Source organism: Thalassophryne amazonica, chromosome 4, assembly GCF_902500255.1.
Source record: "Thalassophryne amazonica chromosome 4, fThaAma1.1, whole genome shotgun sequence".
NCBI classification, from domain to species: Eukaryota; Metazoa; Chordata; class Actinopteri; order Batrachoidiformes; family Batrachoididae; genus Thalassophryne; species Thalassophryne amazonica.
The window spans coordinates 37,929,246-37,955,327 of NC_047106.1; the positions used below are offsets into that span (position 1 = coordinate 37,929,246).

At 41.1% G+C, this 26,082-nt stretch overlaps 1 protein-coding gene across 3 annotated transcripts in view; it reads right to left on the minus strand.

The window, feature by feature from the left end:
* Nucleotides 1-26,082, minus strand: part of fam168a (family with sequence similarity 168 member A) — a 60,106-nt gene that overhangs the window by 11,784 nt on the left and 22,240 nt on the right. For 2 of the 3 annotated variants that reach the window (XM_034169407.1, XM_034169408.1), the window contains exons 2-3: nt 10,184-10,291; nt 9,432-9,523 (exon numbers count right to left, since the gene is read on the minus strand). In XM_034169407.1, coding sequence (XP_034025298.1) covers nt 9,432-9,523; nt 10,184-10,245 — 154 coding nt within the window. In that variant the 5' untranslated portion in view covers nt 10,246-10,291. The remainder of the gene's footprint in view (nt 1-9,431; nt 9,524-10,183; nt 10,292-26,082) is intronic. The other variant, XM_034169409.1, reaches the window with a different exon arrangement.

Below are 26,082 nucleotides of genomic sequence, written 5' to 3' on the forward strand. Positions count from 1 at the left end.
TGTTTGCAAGACTTTGACACTACTCAGTGATCAAAGTTAATAGTAAATAATGTTTTTTCATTTGTTAAAAAAAAAAAAAAAGGCATCCACAAAACTGAAAATTCTGTTTAAGTCTGACTGATACAATGCACCGAATGGCATTTTGACCCAAAATGCATAGAACAACGCCATCTACTGGATGGCAGTGTAAGTGTAAATAGCATCCAACTGTTATTGTTAAATCAAACCATAAGTCAAACCTGCTTTGCTTTTCACGACTTCTGCCTCATGTCAGGGGCTTTGTATGCTGTCAAAGAAAATCACTTTTTTTTGTAGCAGCCAGGCCCCCTGAGTTGAGCTCAGACAGCTCCTCACAGTGGCCCGACTGCTGCAAAACACAACAGAGAAGAACTAATGTGTGATTTTAGGGTTTACAAATGTTTTTGACCGTTCGGTTTTAGCAGCTTGTGGCCGTTAGCGGACTAAAAATTAGCAAAACTAAATTTAGCGGAAGCTAATTGGTCTGCAATGGTTTTTTAAGTTAGCTGAAAAGCTAATCTGATAACAAGAAAGTTAGCTTTGATAATTATAGCAGTTAGCGGAGCTGTTCCCATGGCTGTCCTGGGGGATCTCCTCTCAGATCTGGGCCATGTACATAGTCATGTATTGTGACTAGGGATGCACGGTCCACATTTTTCCACCTCCAATCCAATGTCTCAATTTGGATATCTGCCAATACCAATACTATTCTGATACCAGAGCTCTGTTTGAGTTAATATTATTATTATTGGCTGAAATGAGTGTTTCTATCATGATTGGGGACCTCTCCTCATCAACTGTTCATCTGTCTTGTGGAGTGCCGCAGGGTTCTGTCCTTGGGCCGATTCTATTTTCTTTGTACATTCTGCCATTGAAGTTAATTATAACCCAGCACAACCTGTCCTTTCATTGTTATGGAGATGATCTGCAAATCTATCTGCCTGTGAGGACTAATGGGAGTGATGCTTTGTCATCATTATTTAATTGTATTTGTGATGTAAAGCAGTGGCTGTCCCAAAACTTCCTTTACCTGAATGATGGTAAAACTGAGATCATGGTGTTTGAGCACTCTGGCATAGCAAATGTGGTAACACCAAATTTTGGTGCTTTGGCTAACTATGTAAAACCAGCTGTCAAGAATTTGGGAGTGATATTTGACAGCTGTTTGAGGTTCGATCAACAGATAAATTCTGTTGTCAAAGCTAGTTTTTTCCAACTTCGCCTTTTGGCTAAAATAAAGCACTTCCTCAGTAGACGTGATCTTGAGACAGCCATTCATGCTTTCATCAGCTCCAGACTTGATTATTGTAATGCACTTTATTCGGGCATTAATCAGTCGTCTCTTGCACGTCTCCAGTTGGTGCAGAATGCTGCTGCTCGTCTTTTAACAAACACTTTTAGACGTGAGCATATTACTCCCGTCCTGTACTCACTCCACTGGCTTCCAGTTCGTTTTAGAATTGATTTTAAAATTTTAACGTTTGTTTTTAAAGCTATTTATGGCCTTGCACCTCCCTACTTGTCTGAAATTTTAACTTTGCGCACCTACAGTAGGACATTAAGGGATGTTCCATGGTCAAGATATAAACGCTGGGGTGATCATGCTTTTGCGGTAGCTGGCCACAGACTGAGAAAGAGCTACCTCTTGAGTTATGTACTATTCCTGACCTAGCACTTTTTAAATCTAAGTTAAAGACTTATTTATTTTAACTGGCTTTTAACACTTAGTGGGGAGGTAACATGTTCTGTTATTTTTATGTTCTTTTTTATGTGCTGTTTTAAAATTTTATTTTATATGTGTTTTGTGTTTTTAATGTTAAGCACTTTGGACACCAGTCGGTGCTGTAAAGCGCTTTATAAATAAATGTTGATTGATTAATTGTTGATTATTATTATTATTATTATCATTATTGCTGGCATTCAATAACCCCAGTTATACAGCTTCATTATGAGATTTTCCTTAAGAAGAAAACCTGAAAGTTCAGCTACAGCCCTGGTGGAGTCCAGGGCCAATGCCCCGGTGGGGGTCAAGGGGGCAGGGCCCCCTGAAGCTATTGGGTTTTATACCTCAAACGTTATTGACAAACCCTAATTCTACTAATTATTAGTGGTTTTAGATGCACTGAAAGCAAGAATAATAGGCAAAAAAATGACATGTTGTAATATCAAAGTTCTTTTTTTTGCATTTTTCTGTTAAAGTCTACATAATAATGCTAAAAAGGTTAAAAACACATCAATATTTGATGGACAGAGCATTTTCTCTCTTCTTCAAAAATGACAGACAGTGCATTTAATCTAGTAGGGGAGGCAGAGTTTTTCTGTCATCCTGACAGTTTTTTTTCCCAACATTTTGAGCGGGACTGAATTACTACAAAATTGTGTATCTAATTGTCTTGGTTGAACCTGGACTGATTTGACAGTCAAACCTGCTCTTTTAAAGATGAAACTGGATGAAAAACTTTCTGAATCAGTTTTTCCAGACTTTCCTGTTTGAATGAGGCTGTGCGTTAAGATGATCACTTATGATCATCAAGTTTAACGCGAGTGTAGGCTAAAGTCCACTGTTCACACAGATGATCATGGGATCGTTTGTAGACAGTTTCTAAACAGTTCCAATGAAGACTACTTTTCATGTGAAAAGTGAAGCTCCACTCCACCCCCCCCCCCCCCCCTGCTGTTTTCTTGCTTCGACCAAACTTTTTGGAAACATAAACCCTTCAACGGTGAAATAAACCGTAAATTTCTGAATGTATCATCCGCTACGCGCACACTTAATACTGAAGGATTTTGATGGAGTCTTGGACTCTTTCAGTGGATAGAGATGCTGTGTTCAGCTGTGATCTGCTGCACTCTGAGCTGCTGTTTCACAGTGTTTTACAGAACACTGAAGCCGCCGACTGGTGATCTCTGCTGTTTGTGGCTGATTAGATATGAAGAAAATGAGAAACATATTTATTTAACTGTTTGTTTAAAATTGCAAAATAAAGCAAAACTACAACTCTCTAAGCTTGAAATATGATTGAATTGGTATTTCTGTGTAGGCGCTCAGTTGTCCAGGTGGTTGGTGTGGTCAGGTGTCCAGGAGAGAGGTGTCAAGGAAGCATTCTTTGTAAAACAGTTGAAACCCAGCCTTAACCGCGGAGCGGGTCTCAGACACGCTTTGTCCCCTGTTTACAATGTGGTACTCAGGTCAAAGCAGTTTCAGTCTTTTGTTCATGGTAATGAGTCATTCACGTCATCAGGAGAGGCTTCCGTCCTGTCATTAGGAGAGTGCTAACTAGAGCACAATAGGTGCTAATTAGAGCTATTGTTTAGTCACTAGCCTATAGCAGTCAGCCTCTCGATATGTGGGGTCTGGTTAGGTTAAAAAACTCCAGCTTTTGTTGGCTTCTGGTTTATTCTTCTCGACAAGAGTCAAGACAGAAGTCAGACTACCTGAGCAAGAATTTTAGCTGAGGAAGCTTCTGTGATTTGAAGCGAAATGTCCTCACGTCAAGCAACCCAGTCCAGTCGAAGATTCAAGCTTCTCTACGATTGAATTGGTACATTTTCAGAAACCCTTCAGTTAATTTTTCGGAAAATCCGTGCTGGGCGGCACGTCCAATTTGAACCCGAGAACTTCCTGAAAATTTGCTGCCCACCATGGCAAGAACACTGCTCCTCAACTTCAGAACCCCTCCCCAGCAGCAAATAGAGCAGAGACCAAACAGCACTTGAGAGGTCTGACAGACATAGCTCCTCCCCTGTATTGGGTACAGGTTGTTACCAGACATTTCCGAAATGTGAATTACACTGGTAGCGGACGTTGATATAGATACTGGATCAGTTCGGCCCCATCCTTAATTGTGAAAGCCCTTCATATATATATATATATATATATATATGCCTCCCCTATTGGATTAAAGATACTTTTTATTTTTATTTACTTTTTTTTTTTTTTCATGACAATATCAAGAACCAGGGATGAACCAGGGATGAATTCTGGCTAATACGTAAAGTGCCAATATTGTCATTGTACATACATATATACAATAAAATTTATCCTCTGCATTTAACCCATTCTAATTGCAGTTAGACACAATCCAACCGCTAGGAGCAGTGGGCAGCCATAGTCCAGCGCCTGGGGACCAACTTCAGATGTGGAGACACTGCCTTGGTCAAGGGCAGAGAAAAGAGCAGACCCTAAATAAATAAGCATGTATTTTTGATTGTGGGAGGAAACAAATACTCGGAGGGAACCCACCCAGACACAAGGAGAACATGCAAACTCCCACAAAAAGGGCGGGAAGCAAACCCACGACCTTCTTGCTTGTGAGGCACCACTAACCACTAAGCCACTATGCTGTGCCACTATTCAAAATTTGAATAGAATGGGTGTTGGATAGGGTTGTGAAGTCCAGCAATTTGGGAGCCTTTGTCAGTGAAGATAGATTTGCTGACCTACTTTACAGACAATGCTGTGATCTTTGTGGATGTCTGATATTGGGCATCTCTGGAGAATCCTTGAGTACCACTGCAATAATTTTGTGTCAAAAGAACGGTTATATAGGGACATACAGATTAGGCGTACTCCTTGCATGGTGAGGAACTTCAAGTATGACAATGTAGCCATGTGGCATGTTTCTCTGTGTATGGTTCAGTGCACAGGCGCCTTAAAAAGGACACCAGCAACTGAAATAGGCCAAGGGGACACCCATGTAACAGCAGCAGATACGTGGCTACCTTCTGGATGTGGGGCTAGACTAGGGCTGCAGCTATCGATTATTTTAGTAATTGAGTATTCTATCAATTATTTGAGTAATCGGATAAAAATTACTTTTGTGTTTTTAAACATCAATAGTCCAGGGCTCTCCCTAAGCAATGGCACAATGTTGCTGCATCAAAGCATTGACATTTTGTTGTAATGGCGATGGGATGTAGCTTTCTGTTTTGTCCCCCCCCCCAAAAATGATAAAATTTAACCATTTCTGAGTTTAGTTTTTTTTTTTTTAAAGGTTAGTGGACTGGGTCCCTGCGTGAAATTTATTTATTTTTTTTTATTCCTCTTTCTCTGCGATTCAGCAGATGCATTTCAGCTGGAGGTTGAACATGCAAGCCTCGCAGTCACTGTTTTTTTGTTTGTTTTTTAAGTGACCATGTTTGTGAAGCTCTGTGTGTTGCCCAAAAAAGCAAAAATTAAAAAGTGAAACACAGAAGAAAGAGTGGACTTCTGCTGAGAGGTTCTTTTAGAGACTGTTTGTCAGTGTGGCCGGGGACGGAGCTGTAACTCGCTCGGTGTGAGGGGAGTGCTAAGCCCCTCACAACGGGCAGAGAGAGACAGCAGCCGGCCGCCGGGTGGACAGCAAACTGTAAATATCCGGCTGCCGGGTCAATAGTAACTCCCCACGTAGAGCGGACCGTGTGTTTTTTTAAAAATAGACAAACACACACTGCTTCGTTTTAAAAGAGCAGTATATCTATTTCAGATGATCAGCATGGATGTCTTTCTCTTAAAAGGCTTTATTTTACTCTGTGTGTCGCACTGGAAAGCTGTAGCTTTTGGTGCTAAATTGATTAACGTTTACACGGCTTATGCACATGCGCTAGTCTTTTGTCTTCTTTTGGGGGGAGGGGTGTTATAATGCCACACACAGACCTGGCATATGTACTACAACGTTAAACGGAGCTTCAAGGCACAGAATTTGCCTCAAACATTTTTTGTAATCGAATTATCGGAGTAACTCGACTAATTGTGTCAGCCCTAGGCTAGACCATTCATTCATTCATTTTCTGCCGCCTATACAGGGCCGGGTCGCGTTGGCAGCTGACCAAGCAACTCAACCCACACTTCCCCATTTTAGGCCAAGTCTTCTAACTTCTATGGTGTTCCCATGCCAGCTCAGAAATATAATCCTCCCATTGTCCTGGGTCTTCCAGATAGTCAAGCATCTCACCTTGTCAAGGAGTGTGAGCACAGATACCTGACTGAGGAATCTCATTTCTGCCATTTTTATCCATGACCTTATGCTTTCGGTCATTATCCAATGTTCATGACCACACGTGAGGAAAGGAGTGCAAATCGACTGATAAATTGAGAGCCTCACCTTCTGGTTCAGCCCCCTTTTCACCACAATGGTCCAGTACAGCATTCATAAAACATCAGACATTGCCCCAATCAGTCTATCAATCTCATGCTCCAACTTATACCCACTTGTGAACAAGACCCTGAGATATTAAAGCCCTGGTCCCACCAACTATAGTTTGGTCATAAAGAGACTGGACTGCACGATGCAGCAGTTCCAATACCCTATACTCCCACAGTGCTCACTAGGGATGAGTACTGATAAGATTTCATCGATATTGAGACCATTATCAATTCCGCTTATCGAACCGATTCCTTATCAATTTCATTATCAATACCTCTTGTGAATTTTCTGTGTACTAAAAGTAGGCTTTACAGGTTTTCTATGTCAACATTTATTGAGTCTTAAAGGAGACCTGCATTGAAATAAATGTGGTCAGATCTCAGAAAGAAATAGCTGATATGTATTTATAAGACCCTTATGAATGCAGTAAAGTAAATCTGCAAGCCCAAATTTGTAATTCAGTGGAGAAATCTTCGTTTAAAAATGACAAATTTGCAGCTAAAATCTGGCCCTCCGCGAAAACTGTTCGTACATCGGGGACATTGCCGCGACGCGAGGGAGAAGACCACTCCAATCCCGCATTGAAATTTTATTTGTTAGTAATGTTACTATTATACACATCCTGGTTTCAACATCCAAAAGTAAGCTGCAATGAATGCGAGATACAGCTCTGCATGCTCAGATCAGCAGCGACGTCGACAGCGGGCGACGTTCTTCCCCGACGCCTTGCTCTCACTGCCTCCGATGCAATTACCGAGTCTGCGGGCTCGGTAAACGCTGCAGCGGGCCACTCACACCGCCCCCGTGTCTGCTGTGCAGAGCTGCGGCCAACTTGGCAACAAGTCCAGGGACTACACTCACTATTTTGATGCGAGCGCTCTGGCTGCCCGCAAGGACAGACTTCTTGCGGAAAAATGCCACACGGTCTCGGTAACCGCAGCCGCAGACCTCCGTGTCCACTGAGAGAGGTTTGTATCTTTTTAATGACTTAGATTCTTTGCGGGTCCTGCATCCGTACCCCGCAACGGTAACACCGGAGGCTAAAGACAGTAGATTTTCAATGTGACACCACTCAATCTAATGGGCGTATGAAAAAGTCCCCAAAAATAAAAGAAATGTATACTCACCAAACGTACCGCAAGACAATATGAAGTTTTAAAAAAGTCGATCCTTCCGTATAAGACAATAAAAAGGTGCTTTTGTAAGAGATGCAAACTGACGTAAATCCACAAATTACAGTTGGTACGTGCAATGCATGCTGGGATAGGGTCTTCTCTCTTGCATCTCGGCAATGTCCGGATGTGCTGACAGTTTTGCGGAGGGCCAAATTTTAGCTGTAAATTTGTCATTTTTAAACAAAGATTTCTCCGTTGAATGACAGATCTAGGCTTGCAGATTTACTTTACTACATTCAGAAGGCTCTTATATGTAAATATAAGTCATTTTTGGTCCAAAAATCTGACTGCATTTATTTCAATGCAGGTCTACTTTAAACTAAATAAATACGAAATTGGTCACTGGATCCTTGACCTCTGGACATAAATAAACTCTACATGGTGGATCCTTGACCTCTGGACATAAATAGAAATAAAATCTGTAATTTTTGTCAAAAGCATTTCCTTTCAGGCATTAATGGCACAAATGTTACTCCATGCATAGCCTCTAAGCTGAACTCAGCGGCTGTGCTGCATGTCAGCGTCAATGTCATTCATAAAGAACGCAGGACATCTCATTTTTGGAGGAAACAAATGTTTTTGTTGATTGTAGTTTATTGTTTGTATTACAACGTTTGGAAAGAAGTATCATTTGATTTAAAACAGTGATTCGCTTTGAATTTATTAATTCTGACCGGACTCTGAAAGCGGTGCAGCGTTTGGAGCTGTGTGAACGGAAGGGAGGATGATTCTCATTTTTTGCCCGCAACAAGACAAGAGTCCCAGTTAGTGACTTTAATCAGCACAAAAGTGACTCATGATTGACATCTTTAAATGGCTTTGAGAGGGGTTAAGAAGCAGACTTGCTGCTTCTGTTCTGAAAAGCAGCGAAGCAGAGAACCAGTGAAGCAGCAGATCAGAACACTGCTTCGTTGGTTCAAGCTTCAAGCAGAGTTGCGCTGCAGAAGCAGTTGATTGCAGACCCGCTGCAGGGTCTGCAATCAATGTAAAGAAATGATCATTTTCCCGATAAAACAACCTCAAAAACGACTGCTCTGAAGGAGCGATAATGGAAGCAAAAAGGCTATTGATGTCGGTGGATTGAATAATTTCTTAATGATTCTCGAAAAGAACCGGTTCTCGATACCCATCCCTAGTGCCCACCACAGGATACCTTGAGGGACGCGGTTATACGCCTTTTCAAAGGCCACAGAACACATACAGGCTGGTTGGTCATACTCCAAAGACCCTTTCCAACATCCTTGCGAGGTTCTGGTTCACCATTACACAACCAGGATGGAACCCGTATTGCTTCTCCTGAATCTGGTCCAACTAACAGTCTAGTCTCCGACTGGAACCCTGGCATAGTCTTTCCCAGGGAGACTGAGAAGTGTGATTCCTCTACAATTAGAACACAGTCTACAGTCCCCATTTTTAAAGATGGGGACCACCACCACAGTTTCCCAAACCGGAGGTACTGACCCGACTTCCATGCAACATTGTAGGTGTGTCAGCTATGACAGTCCAACAACATCTAGAGACTTCAGCATCTCAGGATGAATATCGTCCACTGGTGACTTGCCACTGAAGAGTATTTTTGCTTACCTTAGTGTACGTACATGAGTGACAAAGACAAAAGCTAGCAAATCTGATGACAATATTACAAAACCCACTGACCTAGGGTGCTCTGGTACCAAGTGTACTTATAACACCCTTGTGCTTGAACAAGGTATTTGTTATGGACAATCCAGCACAGCACAGAATTCCAACAACAAAAGCCTGTTTTTGTGTTTTTTACACGGTTAGATCAGTTGTGGCAAATACTGACTTCAGTAAAACTCCACAATGCCACAAGCACAGTTTAAAAGGTTTCTCCATATATTCTGATTTAATTTTCCTCTATCCTTCAACACTGAAAGAGCAAAAGTCAAAAATAAATACAGTGAATAAAAGTCTCTTGGTGCGTAAGGAAATAGTGTGTGTACTCAATACCAATTGTATAATAATGCACAATAATTTAATAGACAACCCTTCCAGGAAAAACACGTTCAGAGTAGAGCTTTATTGACCTCAAACTGGAATTGTGTTTGCCACTTACAGCTGCTAAAATGTCGGACGTGAATAGTTATCTTACCTGTAAAGGCCATGTTCTTAGGGTTTCCATAAGGGGTGCCAGGCTGAACAGGGCTGTAGACTGGATTCATAGTTGATGATAACCTGTTCTTACTGTGAGAAACAGAGATGGTGGGAAGACAAAAGGAGGACAGTAAAGGAGGATGGGGCACATAAGAAAGAGAAAAGGGGGGAAATGGGGTGGAGAGATACACTAGGTTAAGACCATGAAAAATCGCTAAACAGTATCATTACCAAAGCATACACACAGTCATCACACACAATCTGAAATTCTTAGAGCACATGATCCCCCCCCAAAAGTCAACTCAAGTTGAGCATAAATCACTGGTGCGATAGAAGGCGTACGTACTGACAGAAAAGCACAAGAACACATGGATCCATTACAAATTATAGTCTGGATTCCTGTGTGACATGAAATACAGCACATCAAAGCTTGCATGTCTGTCTAATTGCCACAAAAGCGCAAAATGGGAAGGGCAAGGCTTACTGACCAGCCTGTTTTCCATAACAGGGCTGAACATGGCTGCTAACGTAAAACCACAATTTTACATCTGCCAAAAGGGACCGTTCTCCACTGGTTTCACATTGTTGATTACCTTACCTGGTTAATGGGACTGTGGGCATGTGAAAGTAAGTGAGAGTGAATATATGTGTGTGTGTGTGTGTGTGTGTGTGTGTGTGTGTGTGTGTGTGTGTGTGTGTGTGTGTGTGTGTGTGTGTGTGTGTGTGTGTGTGTGTGTGCGTGACCCGTACCTCTTGTGCGTGTCTGGTTGATACATGAAACTGAATTTGTCTGTGGGATGCCCGCTCGCCATTCTTGCTGTATGCAAATGAGGAAGGAGTGGAAGTGGATATGCAAATCTGAAATTAAAACAGTGAGAGGTCATGATTACAATGAAAAAACAAACAAAAAAACCCAAACAAAACAGGGGTGAGGGGCAAAACAACAACAACAAAAAATAAAGCAAGCAGCAGTGCAGCAGCAAATGTTAGTGACAGCAGCTGCAGGAGAGGCAGTGAATTTGGTGGTGTGTTTATGTGGCTGAAGTAATTACAGTGTCTATTTGCACCCAGAAATCCATGTACTACAAGTGCAGAAAACAAACATCTGCTTTGATCAATTTAGTAAAAAAAAGATGAATGACTATTTTATGTAAAAAGGTGACATACCATCTATGGTGCGTATGCGTGCACATTCTTGCAGCTTTGACCGATATGCTGATGATTAAAATGAAGCTTTTAAGAAGCACAAAAACAGCCAGTGAGTGGGGGTGACAGAGAGCTCTGCAAAAGAACAGGCCAAATCTTGCATCAAGCCATGAAGCTATGAGCATTCATGATCCAACACACACAAGCCACAATCACAAAAGTGCTGCACAAACACAGACCGGACACCTGAGGAGTATACCGCACACAAAGTGCGTGTGTGTGTTTGTTTGTGTGCGTGTGTGTTTTGGTGGAAACATTTAGCAAGCAAGCTCTGAATGTGATTTCACGTTCATCTCATTTCCAGTTCCACTGCAGCTAAGAACCTGAGGATGGTTAAGTGATGAGTGATCCCGGTCAGTCAGTGTACTGTCTGTATCTTGTTATCAGTGCCGTACCATCACTATCACAAGCTCTGGAGCACTTCAGCTGTAACCAGTCAAATTTCTACATCATGTCAAAATGTAAATTTATATCTGCTAAATGTATAAGCAATTGGTAACAGCTCTGCAAATTAATTCTGACCTGAACCATTCTGTGCTTGTGCTTCATAGCCAGCTAACAGATCACAGTGATATAGTCTCCTGTTAAAGTCTTGTGTAAACACTGTGCTGTTGTGATGCCAAACCGCACCAAGTGACATTTTTAATTAGTCACAGAGACATTTTGCAACCCCAAACAGAAATGCCGACATCAAAATGCCAAACTATAATTGGATCAGGGAACAAAAAAAGAATAAGAGAAAGCGTGAAAGAGGAAAAAACAACTGATTACCACAAATAAGAGGATCTCACACAACCTATAAGACAACTGATCAGCAAACAAATCACTGCACTCTGCGATCTTTGTACATCACTGGGCCAAAACAAGTATTTCCTGGGCCTGAGGTTTTCAGAAAACATGCTCCTACACAGTACTAATGCTGTAATTTTTGCATCGTGGTTATCTGGCAAGTACACATGACCCACATGACACGGGTCACGCTGCTTCAGTGCTACACCAAAGGTTCAGGTACCTGATAAAGATATCTGTGACACCAATTCCCTTCCTTAAATGTATTTAATCAACAATTTTATTTAATCCTAAAATAGCAGTATCATCAAACCACAAAACTGTAAAACACAAAATGCAAGACGCTGTTGCAGGGGAAGCTAATGCTACCTACTGTCACTCTTTCAAGTTATATATATATATATATATATATATATATATAAAAATAAAACTTTAAAAAAATTTACTTGGGGAAAAAAAAAACCCCTAAGATTTCAGTCCTTTTACTTAACTCTCTGTCCATCACAAGGCTTTTCCTCACACCGCCACCTTAAAGAGAAATTCTCCTAAATGTTAGTCTGGTTCTTGTTTGCATGTAAAAGAATTTTTATGGAATAAAATGGATGAGAGGGCACCAGAAAACTATTTATACAGTGACTCGGGAGATCGAGCAACACAGTGAAAAACAGCAGCAAAGTCAGTGAGCAATTCCCAGCAGACCACCCCCCTCGCAATTTTTTTTTTCTCAATGGACACAGTGATCTCAAAAATGATCCATATGAAGGTGAAAAAACTCAGAAATACAGAGAAAACTGTCATGCCTGTACACATGCCACTTTATTAGGTACACATGTTCAATTGCTTTTTAACACAAACAGCTAATCAGCCAAACACAGCAGTAACTCAATGTATTTAGGCATCTAGACATGGTGAAGATGACCTGCTGAAGTTCAAACAGAGCATCAGAATGGGGAAGAAAGGGGATTTAAGTGACCGAATATGGCATGGTTGTTCAGGGCAAGCACTTTGCCTTTTTCAAATACCAATGAAAGCCATTTCCTGCAACTTCATACAGAGAAGAGATGAGGAAAACCACAGTGAAAAACAAGAGTGCTCTGACAGCACAATATCCCCCACTGGCAAATGCTGCTTTGGTACAAGTGCTTGCTATATTCTGATAACATTTCAAGGAGTTCATTTCATTTCAGAATGCATGAACTCATGAAACTGGCCGTGTCTAGGTTTGCTAATCAACAGCCGCATCTATGCAAATGTGTCAGTCTTGTACAATATGTGTCTTATGAACCTATAATAAGGATTTGTACCAAGTTACATGGAATTCCTACAAAAAAATGTGAGAGGAGCTGATTTCAGAATGCAGGCACCCAAACATGAAACTGACAGTCTAGCTTTGTTAATCAAGGGTCATGACTCTGGTAAAAATGAGCACAACTGGAATGATATGAAGATATGAACATATGCATATTATGAACCTCCAACAAAGATTTGTACCTTCATGATATTCATACCAAAAATGTGAGAGGAGTTCATTTCAGCACATTTATAGCCTTTTTCAGATGGACAAACGTAAATCGCCATAACATAATCCCCCTTTGGGCCTTCGACCAGCGGGGGATAAAACGAATGAGAACCATTTAATAACAATAATTTCCAAAACATATCATGTCTTAACTTTCAGAGTCAAAGTTGTTGTGCTTGAATCTTAAGAAGATGGACTAATTTTAGCTCTTGATCAGCATGTTTTTAGAATTTCAGATGTTTTCCCAGTTCTTCAATAAAGCTTTCAAATATATGTGTTAAATAATAATTCAGAATAATTCAGCCAATATTAAGCAAAGTGTGCTGATGTTATGATTCCTCCCTGAGATTTAACTGATGTGTCCTTCCTGAGTACATTAAAGCAGTTACTGAATATCTGATGTTTTAGGTTAGATCATAATTAAAGGTTTCACATTCAAACTTCCATAAAAATGTTCATTCATGCACTGCCAGAAACAAACAGCCATAATATACAGTGGTCCCTCGTTTATCGCGGGAGTTACGTTCTAAAAATAGCCCGCGATATACAAAATCTACGAAGTAGCCAGTGTTATTTTTTACAATTATTATAGATGTTTTAAAGCTGTAAAACCCCTCACTACACACTTTATACACTTTTCTCAATCAGGCATTAACATTTTCTCACTTTTCTCTCGTGTGTAAACACTCTCAAAGTTCAAACCTTAGTAGAAAAATAAGACCAACCTGTTTTCAGGCCCAAACATTTGTTTGAGAAATAAAAATAGAACGTTTTCCTATAAATAATTATGATGGCTTTTAGAACTAACAAATTTAATTTTAACAATCAACCTACAAGGTTGGACACATAAGAAATTATTAATAGTGAATGACCAGTATTTCACAGTTCCTCTAATCGCACCTCTTCGTCCTGGCGCCGCTGCGCTGTCACGTCTTTTCCACTGACACACCTCGCTGCAGGTGTCTTTTTCCGAGTGTAGAACACAGTTATGGGTAGTTGTTGGCGCTCTTTTTTCTTCTGGGCGAGAAGATTCTTATAAACAGACACACAGAACACAATGCGTGTGCTCTCCCTTCGTGGTGTTGCGACCGGCTGCTTGATGAGGCCGCGGAACACAATGCACTGTAAAAAAAAGCATGCAAAATTGGACTAAAAAAAAAAAAAAAAAAAAAAAAAAAAAAAAAAAATCAGCGAAACAGCGAGGCCGCGAAAGGTGAACCGCGCCATAGCGAGGGACCACTGTAAACCAGGGTTTGTCCTAGCTCAAGCTGAAGCTGAGGTGGTAGCCCACCAAAGGAATGGGGACATTTCTGTGGGACAGTGCACGAAGGTTCTCTGGGGTGGACTGTGTGAGAGCTTTTCCCATAGCCGTGTTCTCCTGCTGCAGGAGAAACGTTCTCCTACAGTGTGCTGCACAGCGAGTGCTGCATGTGCAAGATTTGTAGGGGAGACCGGGGCCATTGTCCCCCGGATAATTTTGAAATTTATAATTCACTGAAACACTATTGCCTGCATTTTGAGAGCCAAATTTTGTTAAGTAGTATTAATATGTTGCATAACAAGACAATCAGGCAATAGCTCAAAAACAGCTTTAATAACACCAACCCCAATCGATATCAGATTGAATAGACACCCAGACCTAGCAACAGATTAGTTATGTGGGAGGAAACCAGCGCACATGGAGGGAACCCATGCAAACACGGAGAGAACATGCATCCTGGGTAATTATTTATTTTTTCAAGTTTTGGATGTTTCCCCGTGTCAGGAGCTCAGCTCAGCACTCCCCTGACACCGGACTGTAAGCGCAGGTGGTCGGTGTCATTCTCAGTCAGACAGGCTACATGTGAACATGAGCACAGCCTGTGAAAAACTGGGCTCTAGAGTGCAGCTTTTCCACAAAAGCCACACTGATAAATCTGCTCTGCACCCTGTCAATGAAAACTTGACTTAAAGTGCATGCAGAGGGCCGAGTCTATTCTCCCGGTGGCCAAGGACACAAAGCAGTGTCTAAAAATGTTTTTATGTATTTGCCCAATCGTCGGCTGAATAAGGCACAAATAGTCTATTCGCCCGACCATGGTCGAGCCAAAGTCTTGACATTTTGCTGAAATGGTGATAGGATATGGCTTTGTTTTGTTTTTCCCCCAACTTGTAAAATGTAACCTTTTAAATTTTTTTTCCCCTCAAAGGTTGATGGACTGGTCCCTGCATGAATCTTTTTTTTATCCCTCTTTCTCTGCAATTCTCTGAATTGCAGAGAAACTCCAGATGCATTTCAGCTGGAGGTTGAACATGCAAGCCTCGCAGTCACTTTTTTTTTTTTTTTTTTTTTACTTAAGTTACCATGTTTGTGAAGCATTGATTGTGTGTTGCCCAAAAAAGAAAAACACTCAGTGCGAGTCTAAGCAAAACACAGAAGAAAGAGTGGACTTCGGCTAAGGGAATCTTCTTTCAGAGACTGTTTGTCAGTGTGCCCAGGGACGGAACTGTGACTCGCCTGGTGTTGAGGGCAGTGCTGGGCCCCTCACACTGGGGGGAGAGAGACAGCCGCTGGGCAAATAGCAAACTTCGACTGGGGGTACCAGGCCGAGCAGAGTGCAGCCAGCGGACCAAATCACGTGTTTTTTTTTTGTTGTTTTTTTAAATAGACAAACACAGTGCTTCGCTTTAAATGCACAGTAAGCTATTTTAGTTGATCAGCGTGGACTGCCTTTCTCTTAAAAGGCTTTATTTTACTTTATTTTTGCCTACGGCCCCTCCGACCACCACCTCATTTATACACAGGCAAGGTGAGTTAAGTGTCTTGCCCAAGGACACAACGGCAATATGCAGATTTTTGACTAGTTGGGAGACGGATCTGAACCGCCGACCCTTGGGTCACAACATTGGTTGCTCTACCAAGTGAGCTACTGCAGCCCAAACAAACAACCACACTGAGCTGTGACAGGTTTAAAACAGTCATGTTATGAACAGTGATGTTATGAATCAAACTGTTTTAGTTTGATTCATAACTTTTTTCCTGTTCGAGTCTAAAATGGTTTGACTCATGTTCTCACATGTTGACTGTCCCGCCACTGATCAGACAACGCCACTGGTTTGGCTTTAATAAAACTGGAGCTCCGACAGGCTTAAAACAGTCTAAAATTGTTGTTTTCATGACAGGTTTTTTTCTTTCCAAGTCTAAAACTGTTTGATCCTGTTCTTACAATGTGGACTGTCCCATCATCCACCGTGTGAGAGCTGATAATGCAGTTTAAAAGACAAGCAAACACAGTTGCTGCTTTGTTTGCCATCCAGCATGCTGATGTCGCCAACCAAACAGTCCCCTCTAAAAATTGGTCTGCCCTGCTTTCACCGTGCATGCGTCATTTCGGACCACAGCAGCACGTCTGAGACTGACTCTGTGAGCCTCACTCCACACCCAAAGCGATCAAAGGGAATAATGTGATTAGTGACCATCAGATGACAAAGTAAAACCTCTTAAATCATTCTAAAGTCAGTTTTAAACAGAAACAAGGCCATTTTAAGGACAAACGAGGCCATAATTGGTGAGTCGCTATTGATGCTCCGAAATGAGGTAGGCACAGCAGCACGTCAGACTCAGATGTGCTGCTGGGGCGCTCTGGTCGCTTCTTCCATCTTTTATTATGTAATAATGCTGAATTTATGTGGAAATGATTGTTGTACAAAAGCTTCAGATGTCTGTCACTGAGACAGATAATGAATGGAGTGAAGTTTTAAGCAGAAACGAGGTGATAATCGGTGAATCATCACTGACGCTCAGAAATGACGCATGAGCAGAGAAGCAGGGCGGACCGATTGTTAGGGGGGACCGTTCGATCGGCAACACAGGTATACTGCTAGCTTCTAGGTTTGACTACATCATGTGCATAGGCAAGTCGCATCAGAGCATCCAAATTTACTGCATTATAAATTTTCCAATAAGCATGCAACAAGCATCATGTTTATTTTTTTTGCATGCTTTGCATTTTTTTTAACTCAAAAAACATTCAGCTACTACATGGAGTGAATGTTCATGATTTTAGATCTAGTGTAAACACCAGACTGTATGAGAATCCTTCTCTCTACTGTGTGCATGCACGCACAACATACAGACACAAATGCATGTAGTGGGTGAACAGATTTTAGATGGGCTCTTTGAAGTTTCTACCTTCCTATTTTGTTTTGGTAGGTTACTATAAAATATGTTTCAAAACCAGTATCAACTCCATAATAAAAGACTAGTAAGCCTGGGAGAGTAGAAAATAATGACGAACAAGGAGGATGAGGTAAAAGCAGAATAAACCTCAAAACATATACACAAAGAATTACCACTCTAGCAGAACGTACAATACAACACAACCCCCACTCTGATTCTCTCCTCCCACACAATACCTCACCACGCACCCACTATTTAAGGAACAAATCAAAACCAGTGGGTGTTATCACACCAGCACAGTACAGCTTTCCCCAGTTCTCAACAAGGAACATTTCAATTTGGTCAGATAAAACACAATACACATAGACTAAGTAGTGTTTATTGTCAATGATATGCTAACGTCACTTTTCATTAAAGAAATAATAAAGTGCCCTGATATCAAGATTTGTGGTTGGTTTTGTTCTACAAAGCGCAAGGCACATAGTAGTTGCAAGACTTCAGACTCCGAAAAACTTTAACTGTTGACGCCACATAAAAGTTGCACTATGCACAGCTTCGCCAATCAAAGCCACAAATGCCCATCACTCCTTCAGAATTGTCACATAAGTTTTGGTGGCTTTCCAAACAAGCGTACCCCTGGTATGGACAGTCGGATACAATAATTAATTAAAACTAGGGCTCTACAATTTGAAGAAAATACATACATGGGTGCTGGTGAGAAAATGTTTTTTTGACAAACTTTTTTTGACGTTGGACGGATTGTGCGGCGAAGTGGTACAACATGAGTGCTGAAGGAACAAAGTGCTCGTTAGGGGTCCAGGGGGCATATCCTCCAGAATTTTTTTATTTTTTAAATGGCGCATTTTGGTGCAATCTGGTAGATTCTTGACACACAATTCTTACTTAGAAAAATCAGTGTTCTCAGTTATATCTGAACAAGATATAACCCTAAAAAGTGATTTTTTTTTTTCAAAGTGCATCTTTGCCTGAAAGACAGACAGGCAATTAATCCAGAAGGAAATTATGTGGCGGTCTGTTGCTCCCATTCACACAGATAAAACGCACATGTTACAAATATATATAAAAGTAACAATAAATAATACAGCACAAAAAAAAAAAGAAAAAAAAAAGGAGGAGTTTAAGGACCTACATGGGACATTTCCGGCATTTCCGGCTCACATCTCCTGCTTCTGGCTGAAGTGGCTGCATTATACAGCCTAATAGAGCGAGGGACAAACGAGTTCTTCAGTCACTTAGTGGAGCACCTCACTGATAGCAATCTGTTGCTCACGGTGCTTCTCTGGTGAGAGAAGATCGAATTCAGTGGGTGGTTCTGATTGGACAGGATTGTCCTGATCTTGGAGAGCCTATTGTGCTCCACCACCTTCTCCACAGAGTCCAGACCCAGTCCAACCACAGAGCCCGCCTTCTTAATAAGCCGTTTCAGCCCGAAAAGTCATATACAGTGATACTTACCAATTTTTTTTTAAATATATATAAATGACACCACGATAACCCAATATATCATACTACAATAAAACAACCAAATAATGTTTAAATAATTTTATATGAAATAATAAAAGCTTCACACGTGTGTGTGTTGCGAGTTTAACAATGAGCTAATCATTAAACTCCGAACACAAACACACACACTAACGGCAAATGACAATCGGTGAATTATGTCCACAATTATTACATGTTGAATTACCTTCGTTACACGCTGCCCCCAAAATTCACCATAAACGGGGCAGTGAATATAATCCAGCCGCATTAAGGACTCTGCATTGGAGCATGAGAGGCACTGCGGCGTTTAAGCACACAGTGGAGGAGAACGGGCAAGCCCCGTGGGTCTGTCCAAATCCAGGTGGACTGGCTTGACACAGGCCACCGAAATGTGCTCAGGTTTACCGCCTATGTCGACCACAAAGTTTGTTTTTTTTTACCGTCTCCATTATACTTTCATTATGAACCAATGTCTTATTCATTATATTAATTGTAGTGTTCTTCCCTTTGTTTACAATGGAGAAAATAAATTCCAAATTCCGCAGTGAACAGCACACAGCGAAGGAAGCTAATAGAATGGATGTCTCAAATCACAAGTGTCTGTCCAGCCGCTTCATCAAAGCTGAGTCGTTTCAATTTCAGACTAATTACAAGTCGTCAGGCATTGAGGACAAGTAACCCTGGCAGTTTACTTGTCCTATAGGGAAAGCTGGTTGTCCAGGCAAGCGTGCGCTGCAGGCAGGAAGAGTGCCAAAGGCACGCGATACATGCCCCAATGGCGCATGTCACCTAGGGGTGTCCAGGGGCAGGCTACTGTGGAAGTACTGAAATTACACTTTTTCATAAATTGCTTCTCTCCTGTGTGGGTGGTGAAATTCAAATTTCAATGGTTTTAGATAGGGATGTGAATCGTTCAACAACTCACGATTCAATTCGATTCCGATTCTTGGAGTGACGTTTCGATTTTCGATTCATAGAGCTCTGAGAAATAGTTATATCACTTTAAAAATGTTTATGTTTAAGAAAATGCAGCTTTACAAAGTTAATCAAGTGATTCTAGATGTAAATTTACTTATCTGCTTTGCTCGTTCGGAGTTGGCTGGCAGTTTAGCGAAGCGCTGGTCAGTAGTCGGCTCCCCTCTTTTAGCTCCGGGTGATGACGTAGCATGTGGGCTTGCGGATTTGAAGTGTTTTCGAAGTACATGACTTTCATTTTGCAGATTTTGCACACTGCATAAGTCATGTCACGCTCCTTCTTACGCAGCAAATAATAAAATCCAAAATGCGCCCAAACATTTGCCTTCAGCAAAGACAGTGCTGGCTGAATTAGCTCTTCGTCCACCATGCTAAGCTACAGCCACTGAATTCTGCAGCTCACAAGTGTTTGAAGCATGCCGGACCCCCCCGGGACGCTGTAGTACGGAAGCCGATGCCTGACAAACAGTACACGTAGCGAGTAAGCAAGAAAATGTTTTAACATTTTGGATCGATTCAGAATCGTAATAAATAAGAATCACGATTCGGCCGTGAATCAATTTTAATTCCGACACCCCTAGTTTTAGATGTATTGAAAGCAAGAATAATAGACCAAAAACAAAAAAATATTAAAGTTCTTTTTTGTATTTTTCTGTCTATGTTAAGAAAATAAATAACATTGAAAAGTTTAAAAACACATGAATATTTGATGAACATAGCATTTGCTCTCTTCTTTAAAAATTACACACTGTACCTTTAGTCCAGTAAGAGTGCAGGCAGAATTTTTCTGTCATGTTGACAGTTTAGCTTTTTTTTTTTTCCCAACATTTTTGAGTGGAATTGCATACTTATTAAAAAACAAAACAAAACAATATAACCCCTAATTGTCTTGTTTGAAAATGAGCTAAATCTGGACTGATTTGATTGTCAAATCAGAATCAAATTTATTGCCAAGTAAGTTCTCACATACAAGTAATTTGATCGGGTGTCATTAGTGCATAAACAACAATAATAAAAAGAAAATGAAAAAAAAAAATTGTGGAAGAAGGAGTAAATTTGCTCTTTTAATGATGAAATCATGGATGAAAAACTTTCTGAATCAGTTTTTCACACTTTACTGTTTCACTGAGGCTATGTGGTGAAGATGATCATTTATTAAAATTGCTTCGCTGCTTTTTACAGTGTGTAGTGTCTGATGTTCACACTTTTTCCTCCTCTCTCTCTCTCTCTCTCTCTCTCTCTCTCTCTGTGCGTGTGTGTGAGGGAACAAGAGACTCTTCACTCTATTTGAGCAAACTTTGGAAACATGAAGGCTTTCAACTGTAAAATAAAGCCTATAAATGAATTTCTGGAGCTATGCAAGCAGAAGGAGCTCTTTTTATCTGAAGACTGAGTTTTTTTTCCCCCACTGTGCTCTCTGAGGTGCAACCTACCGGCGGGGAAAACTACCTGAGAGCAGAGCAGAGTGGGATGGCGCTGTCATAACACTGATGGTGCGGCACCGTTGTTCCATTGTCTGGGGAGAACCCTGTGATATCATGTTTTCAAGTCAAATAAAGTGGTTTTTATTGTCATTTCAACCATGTACAGTACATAGTGAGACGAAACAACGTTCCTCCAGGACCAAGGTGCTAATAATATACAAGATACAATAAATACACAGGACCACATTAGTGGGGAGGAGGTGGTGCAGGGAGTATGATTTTAAACAGACTTATTTTTAGCAGCAGCTTTTCAGTTTTGTTATTGTCTTTGTAGGTGAGGTGTATGTGTGTCTGTGTGTGTGTTCGATCAGTCAATGAGATGTGTGCAATTATCAGACCAGACTCTGGCTGTTCAGGAGTCTGATGGCTTATGGGAAGAGTTCAGGAGTCTGATGGCTTGTGGGAAGAAGCTGTTACACAGTCTGGATGTGTGGGCCCGGATGCTGCGGTACCTTTTTCCAGATGGTAGGAGGGTGAAAAGAGCGTGTGAGGGGTGTGTGTGGTCATCCACAATGCTGATTGCCTTGCGGATGCAGCATGTGTTGTAAATGTCCGTGATGGTGGAGAGAGACACACCAATGATCTTCTCAGCCGTTCTCACAATCCGCTGCAGGGACTTGTGATCCGATGCGGTGCAGTTCCCAAACCAGGCAGTAATACAGCTGCTCAGGATGCTCTCAATGGTTCCTCTGTAGAATGTAGTGAGGATGGGGGATGGTAGATGTGCCTTCTTCAGGCTCCGCAGGACGTAGAGGCGCTGATGGGCTTTTTTGGTTATGGTGCCGATGTTGAGGGACCAGGTGAGATCCTCTGTCAGGTGAACTCCAAGAAACTTGGTGCTCTTGACGATCTCCACAGCAGAGCCGTCGATGTGGAGTGGGGGGTGATCACGCTTGGTCTTCCTGAAGTCAATAACCATCTCTTTGGTCTTATCTACATTCAGAGACAGGTTGTTGGTTCTACACCAGTCTACTAACCGTTGTACTTCCTCTCTGTATGCTGACTCGTTGTTCTTACTGATGAGGCCCACCACAGTCGTGTCGTCAACGAACTTTATGATGTGGTTCGAGCTGTGCAGTGCTGCACAGTTGTGGGTCAGTAGAGTGAACAGCAGTGGACTGAGCACACAGCCTTGGGGAGCCCCAGTGCTCAGTGTGGTGGTGCTGGAGGTGTTTTTTCCCCGGACCGACTGGGGTCTCCCGGTCAGAAAGTCCAGGATCCAGTTACAGAGGGAAATATTCAGTCCCAGTGCGGTCAGCTTCCCAATCACTTTCTGAGGGATAATTGTGTTGAATGCGGCAAAAACCAAAGACACTTTCTTGCGAGGTGCGAGACAAGATGTGATGTAAATAAGAAAAAAGGGCGGAGGTCAGGTGTTTTGGTTCCCAACGATGAAAACGAAGAATTTGAACCTTTTAAAACAAACAAAAACAAAAATGCCACTTGTCCGACTGGACAACAATTTAGAGCATATTGCTTGTCCGATCACATTTTACTCTTGTCCTGGACAATTGGACAACCGTTAATGTCGATGGTAGCTCGTGCAACAAGTTTGCCTGCTTCGATTTCACTCAGTAAATGGTGCTCATCATATTCATAAAAATCACACGGATTCTTTGGTTTTCACCCATTTTGTAACCCCCCCCCCCCCCCAAAAAAAACTAAACAAAAATGGAATATTAATTTTGACTGATTGAAAACAGTCATAAAACAGAATACCAACGCGGCTGCGATTACTGTGGGAAATATTGTAATTTGCAACTGCAATATGGTAAATATATGGTGTTGTAATGTTACAGTCAGGTCTGGAAGTATTTAGGCAGTGGCACAGTGCTTGGAAATTTGCTTCCATATCAAATCAAATCAATTTTATTTATATAGTGCCAAATCACAACAAACAGTTGCCCCAAGGCGCTTTATATTGTAAGGCAAAAGCCATACAATAATTACAGAAAAACCCCAACAGTCAAAACGACCCCCTGTGAGCAAGCATTTGGCTACAGTGGGAAGGAAAAACTCCCTTTTAACAGGAAGAAACCTCCAGCAGAACCAGGCTAAGGGAGGGGCAGTCTTCTGCTGGGACTGGTTGGGGCTGAGGGGAGAGAATCAGGAAAAAGACATGCTGTGGAAGAGAGCAGAGTTCCATATATCAACACAAAGGAGTTAAAATTAAACAGTCAGGATTTGCTTTACTCTTAGTTTGATTTCAAGGGATTTAATAAACATATCACACAAACCATTTAGTGACTGGAGTCACTTTTACACACAGACCCAATGTATTCAGTAGGGGTCTACCAGATTATTGGCACAGATACAACCCCTGGCAAAAATTATGGAATCACCGGCCTCGGAGGATGTTCATTCAGTTGTTTAATTTTGTAGAAAAAAAGCAGATCACAGACATGACACAAAACTAAAGTCATTTCAAATGGCAACTTTCTGGCTTAGGAAACATTAAGAAATCAGGAAAAAAAAATTGTGGCAGTCAGTAACGGTTACTTTTTTAGACCAAGCAGAGGGAAAAAAAATATGGACTCACTCAATTCTGAGGAAAAAATTATGGAATCATGAAAAACAAAAGAACGCTCCAACACATCACTAGTATTTTGTTGCACCACCTCTGGCTTTTATAACAGCTTGCAGTCTCTGAGGCATAGACTTAATGAGTGACAAACAGTACTCTTCATCAATCTGGCTCCAACGTTCACTGATTGCTGTTGCCAGATCAGCTTTGCAGGTTGGAGCCTTGTCATGGACCATTTTCTTCAACTTCCAAAGATTTTCAATTGGATTAAGATCCGGACTATTTGCAGGCCATGACATTGACCCTATGTGTCTTTTTGCAAGGAATGTTTTCACAGTTTTTGCTCTATGGCAAGATGCATTATCATCTTGAAAAATGATTTCATCATCCCCAAACATTCTTTCAATTGATAGGATAAGAAAAGTGTCCAAAATATCAACGTAAACTTGTGCATTTATTGATGATGTAATGACAGCCATCTCCCCAGTGCCTTTACCTGACATGCAGCCCCATATCATCAATGACTGTGGAAATTTACATGTTCTCTTCAGGCAGTCATCTTTATAAATCTCATTGGAACGGCACCAAACAAAAGTTCCAGCATCATCACCTTGCCCAATGCAAATTCGAGATTCATCACTGAATATGACTTTCATCCAGTCATCCACAGGCCACGATTGCTTTTCCTTAGCCCATTGTAACCTTGTTTTTTCTGTTTAGGTGTTAATGATTTCTTTTGTTTATCTTTTCTGTATGTAAATCCTATTTCCTTTAGGCGGTTTCTTACAGTTCGGTCACAGACGTTGACTCCAGTTTCCTCCCATTCGTTCATTTGTTTTGTTGTGCATTTTCGATTTTTGAGACATACTGCTTTAAGTTTTCTGTCTTGACGCTTTGATGTCTTCCTTGGTCTACCAGTATGTTTGCCTTTAACAACCTTCCCATGTTGTTTGTATTTGGTCCAGAGTTTAGACACAACTGACTGTGAACAACCAACATCTTTTGCAACATTGCGTGATGATTTACCCTCTTAAGACTTTGATAATCCTCTCCTTTGTTTCAATTGACATCTCTCGTGTTGGAGCCATGATTCATGTCAGTCCACTTGGTGCAACAGCTCTCCAAGGTGTGATCATTCCTTTTTAGATGCAGACTAACGAGCAGATCTGATTTGATGCAGGTGTTAGTTTTGGGGATGAAAATTTACAGGGTGATTCCATAATTTATTCCTCAGAATTGAGTGAGTCCATATTTTTTTTCCCTCTGCTTGGTCTAAAAAAGTAACCGTTACTGACTGCCACAATTTTTTTTCTTGATTTCTTATAGTGTTTCTTAAAGCCAGAAAGTTGCCATTTGAAATGACTTTAGTTTTGTGTCATGACTGTGATCTGCTTTTTTTCTACAAAATTAAACAACTGAATTAACATCCTCCGAGGCCGGTGATTCCATAATTTTTTGCCAGGGGTTGTATTTGTCATTTTTAAAGATATCGGTATCGGCCATTTATACCGGACACTATGACATTTGCTAGTTTTATTTTGTTGCAGCGCTGCATGTAGCAACTCAATGGTGGCAAAGTTCCGCCTTCACGCCTACATAAAATAAAAATAAAAAAAAGAGGTTGCCGGTCAATGACTTTAGCGTTCCGTGAGGCCACAGTGCTATGCAACAGTAGCTCATAGGAGCTGCAGAGCATACCTGAAAGCAGCGGCTCTGTCTGAGTGGGGGGAAAACAAACAAAAAAACAAAAAAAACAAAAAACAAAATATCAACATCCTTCATTAACTAATCCAGAGCTCCTCCTGTGTCCATAGCTGCTGTTACATTCAGAAATGAACTGTTTATTTTACCGTTTAAAGGGTTTATTTCCCAAAAGTAGGGATTCACCGATCCACATTTTTTCATTGTTGATACCGAAACTTTTCCGATCCAGTACCAGAGCTCTGTTTGCTTTAATATTATTATTATCATTATTGTTGATTTTATATGAGGACTTTCTTATGAGGAAGACCTGAAAGTTGAGCTACAATTTGCCAGAAGATGTATCTAGGATGAAAGCCTAGATTTGATGTTTTGGTGGAAGAATTAAGTACTTTTATTTTTTTATGGACTTTTATAGCTTGAAAGAGCTACTTAAAAATCCATCACTTGACCCAGCTATCTTAGCTAATTATAGGCCAATCTCCAACCTTCCTTTTCTCTCAAAAATTGTTGAAAGGGTAGTTGTAAAACAGCTAACTGATCATCTGCAGAGGAATGGTCTATTTGAAGAGTTTCAGTCAGGTTTTAGAATTCATCATAGTGCAGAAACAGCATTAGTGAAGGTTACAAATGATCTTCTTATGGCCTCAGACAGTGGACTCATCTCTGTGCTTGTTCTGTTAGACCTCAGTGCTGCTTTTGATACTGTTGACCATAAAATTTTATTACAGAGATTAGAGCATGCCATAGGTATTAAAGGCACTGCGCTGCGGTGGTTTGAATCATATT